Source organism: Lontra canadensis, unplaced genomic scaffold (assembly GCF_010015895.1).
Source record: "Lontra canadensis isolate GAN:19392208 unplaced genomic scaffold, GSC_riverotter_1.0 scaffold29, whole genome shotgun sequence".
In the NCBI taxonomy this organism is placed as follows: Eukaryota; Metazoa; Chordata; class Mammalia; order Carnivora; family Mustelidae; genus Lontra; species Lontra canadensis.
In genome coordinates this window covers 13459758-13463971 of record NW_022631023.1, presented here as the reverse complement: position 1 = coordinate 13463971, position 4214 = coordinate 13459758, and the positions used below count along the sequence as shown (strand labels likewise).

The 4214-nt window shown below is 39.7% G+C and overlaps 1 protein-coding gene across 1 annotated transcript; it reads right to left on the bottom strand.

Moving 5' to 3' along the window:
- Positions 1-1885: 1885 nt before the first annotated feature.
- LOC116872389 (keratin-associated protein 8-1) lies at positions 1886-2410 on the bottom strand. The gene has a single exon (XM_032865556.1). It carries the CDS (start codon positions 2376-2378, stop codon positions 2187-2189), a length of 192 nt encoding a protein of 63 aa, XP_032721447.1. The 5' UTR covers positions 2379-2410; the 3' UTR covers positions 1886-2186.
- Positions 2411-4214: the final 1804 nt, after the last annotated feature.

Sequence of the window (4214 nt, the reverse complement as noted above, 5' to 3'; positions counted from 1 at the left end):
TGCTGCAATGAACATGGGAGCACAGATATCTCTTTGACATAATGATTTCATTTCCTATGGGTATATACCCAGAAGAGGGACTGCTGGATCATATGATAGATCTATTTTTAATCTTTTGAGAAATCCCCATATTGTTTTCTGTAGTGGCTGAGTCAACTTATACTCCCACAAACACTGTATAAGTATTCTCTTTTCTCCACAACCTTAGCAACACTTACCTCCTAACTTTTTGATAAGAGCCATTCTAATACATATAAGGTGATAATTCATTATGTTTTGGTTTGTATTTCCCTAATGACTAGTGATGTCGAGCTCCCTTTCATATACTTGAAATAAAAATCCTCACCATATGAGGTGGTGAATAATATGTTAATTAGCTTGACTGTGGTACTCATTTCACAATGTCTACACACATCAAAACATTCTGTTGTACACCTTAAATCTATACAATTTTTATTTGTCAATTAAACCTCCATTAAGCTGAAAAAAAATTTAGATTTCTGGACCATACCTCAGATGTACCAAGTCAAAATTCCTAGAGACGAGGCATAATAATTTCCACTTTCTTCAAGTTCCCCAGGTGATTCTCCCGCACGCCACAATTTCAGAAACACTGGGGTAAGATATCTCTCTGAGCTCTCTTTAAACACATATTTTATATAACTCCATCATTCTAGAATGATCAAACAGACATCTTCTAGTTTAAATCTGACTCTGTAATTCTTGAAAATAAGTCTCTTTTCCTATTCTAATATGCATGTTTGATTAAATTATAATTCTCAGCATGAATTAATATGCAGCTGCTAGAAAGTTTCAAACGAGATTTTATTGGCTATCACAGTAGTCTACTGGGGAAGAACCTACCAAGTAAATCCTTGAACAAGATGTTTTTTGAATTTTTTAAAAGACATGTGTTTTGGGTAAAATATGGTGGAGAAAATACTATCTTCTAAAGTAATCTCTCCAAATAGCCTTTACATTTTTTAGCTACGAGGCAAATCAGAGGCACTATAGACATGTGCAGATATTCAATAAAGGTGCAGGGTTAAGCCAAATCCTGCTATCACCAAGAATATTTGTACTATACATAAAATGTTTTCAACAGGAGGATTGAGACATTTTTGACTTGGCTTATGAAAGGAATGTAGCTCTTTTCTCTAAAGGAGCCGGAGGAAGGCTAATATATCTTCAGAAACACTTATTTATAGTTACTTTTTCCCCATGTTTATGAAAAGTTACTCATATCTTTAAAGAGTAAAACTCACTACCTGGTATCAATTGTACAAAGTTTAAGAAGCTTTCCGTCATTGTTTCTTACTTGGAGTTTCTAAGCTGTAAAATAAATACCATAGGTGTTTTGATATAAGGGAATAATGCCTCCCACTAAAAGACTCTCAGGCTCCCAAAATATGTCTATAGCTATTCTAATACTTGAGGCCTCAGAATTTTTTCGTAGAAAACATGTTATTTTTTTTTCTATATTCTTTCATCCCTGGGAAAGGGAACACAGTGGGTTTCATTTGTACTAACATGGAAATAACTGGAAAAGCCTCCTGATAATGTTGGGTTTCCTTGAGGAGGGGAAGGAGCAGTGAAATGAGAAACACCAAGAACTGAATGGTGCCCCACTGGCCCAAGGATTGGAGGTAGATATCAGAAGTAAAAGATGAAGACAGACTTTTTTCCCCCCTCACTAGTAGCCCCCTCTTGCCTGTTTATCACACCAGATCAAGAATTATTTTCTTTCTTATTTCTTCTAAAGCCCACATGAGGAAAACAAATCCATCTCCCTCCTCACTCAGTGTAACAGAAACGTGCACACACCAAGAAAAGAAACTCTGCTCAGGTGAGAGTATTCTGCTGATTGAGACAAGTTTATTGAGAATTCAACGCGCACATCCACAACTTTATCAAGAGTCATGAGCATGGTGAAAAATTCAGAAGAAATACGTCGTTGGGCGTCAAGTTTCTGAAAATGTCTCAAAGAACATCATCCAGGGAAGGCAGCTGGAGGCATCATCGGCTTTTTTGTTTCCTTCCTTCTGGACTCTGGAGCTAGGTCTGAGAAGCGGTGACTGGTACGTCATGGAGCAAAGGAGGACTAAAGAAGGAAGTAAAGGAGAGACGTGGAGGGGCGCCTTTCAGCCTTGGGAGAGAAGATTCTACGCCTCGGCAATTTCAACAGATCAGTAGAGATCAAATGGCCAGTATCTTCTGTAGCCGAAGGCCCCACAGCCATTGTAGCCATAACCGAAGCCATAGCCCACTGGGGAGTAGGTGCTGCCGTAGCCACAGCCCACGCTGTACCCCAAGGGGTAGCCATAGCTGCCCCAGTAGCATCCTGGGAAGACGGCACCGGAGAAGTTGTTGCACTGCATGGTGTCTGGAGTGGAGGGCTCAGGTAGCTGGGGAATGTGTCTCTTCTGTGTGATGATTCCCCAGGCTCAGAACCTTCTTTATATACCCTGGCTGTGGGGTGTGGTTAAAAACACGAGGGCCTCATTTTCATTCTTGACACCAATTTTCATTCTTGAGACCACAAAAAGCTCGTTAATTTGACCTGCTCTTGTGTTAGATGTCTTTACAGCTGCTTAAGAAAGCTCTCACATCATAGAATACGAGGACGGATCCCTTCAAAGTGTGTCCTTCACTAAAGAAGTATTGCAGTGACTTCAAAGCCCTGGGTCCTGTAGACCCTGGATAGAATTCTCTGTAAGCAAGCTTTATGAAACCAAGAACTGTTCTGTTAAATCTTATTCAGTTCTCTTGCTCACTGAATTTCCACAACACACAAGGTGGAATTCAATAAATATGTGTTTGAATAAATTAAATGAAGCGATAAACACATAGTGAGTCCAACTAAAACTCAAGGTATTTCTTAGTATTCGCTTGGTTAAAGAATTCTCTTTTTGGTACTGTGCAAGACAAATGCCATAGAGCTCATAGGAAATTCTCCTTTTTATTTTTTCCCTATGTCTAGCTCCTTTGTCTTAAGGACTGGTTTTAAAATTTATTCTTTATTATAATCCCCACATGAACTATATCTATATTTTGAGACCACTGCCTGAACTAATAATCTTATAATTATTTTTAAAAAATGGAGTTTTTGGATTAAATTTTTTTAAGACTTATTTATTTATTTTAGAGAGAGAGAGAGAGAGAGAGCGCACGCATGAGTAGGGGGAGGGACAGATGGAGATAATCCTGAAGTAGAGTTCATGTTGAGCAGGGAGCACAGAGCCCAATGTGGAAATTGATGTGGGGCTTGATCTCAGGACCCTGAGATCATGACCTGAGCCAAAACCAAGAGCCAGCCAGGCCACTTAACCAGTTGTGCCACTCAGATGCCCCTTGAAATGAATGGTTAAATAAATATGATTTGTTGATCTGGTATCTTTTTTTTTTTTTTTTAGAATTATATACACTTTACTTGGTATACACTCATAAAACATTTGATAGAGACAAATGGTTTTTTCTGAAACCAATTTCAGAACCCAGGGCTTTCTCACTCTGGGACTGGTGATATTCCTTACCTGTTGGGTCCCTGTGGGAAATCTCAGTTGTCTGGCATTGGTTCTGAGGATCTAATGAGTATCTCTTCATTGTGTCCCACATCACCTCATTTTGGGCTAATCTGCACATGGTTGCCACATTCTTGTTTCAAGACTTACTAACCACAAAGTTTTATTTCTCCTTATATGATGGTACCTCATCAAGGTACCATCTTTGACAATGGGGTCTTTGTTAATTCATTTCTTTTGGATGCCTCTGCTTTCTTAATCTTTTTTTTTTATTTTATTTTTTATAAACATATAATATATTTTTATCCCCAGGGGTACAGGTCTGTGAATCGCCAGGTTTACACACTTCACAGCACTCACCATAGCACATACCTCCCCAATGTCCATAACCCCACCCAACCCCAACCCCTCTCCCCACATCAACCCTCAGATGGGATTGGGAGGGAGACAAACCACAAGTGACTCTTGATCTGGTACCCTTTTAAAAATAAATATTGAAAACAGCTATAGAGGGGGTGCCTGCATGGCTCAGATGGTTAAGTGTCTGCCTTTGGATCAGGTCATGATTTTGGGGTCCTTGGATTATGCCCTACATCAGGCTCCTGGCTCAGCAGGGAGCTTGCTCCTCCCTCTCCCTCTGCCTCTCCCCCTGCTCATGCTCTCTCTCTCTCTCTCTCTCTCTGTATCTCTGTG

Excerpts from the sequence above, each read along its gene's own strand:
- LOC116872389 (XM_032865556.1), bottom strand. The coding sequence starts at position 2,378 with ATGCAGTGCAACAACTTCTCCGGTGCCGTCTTCCCAGGATGCTACTGG.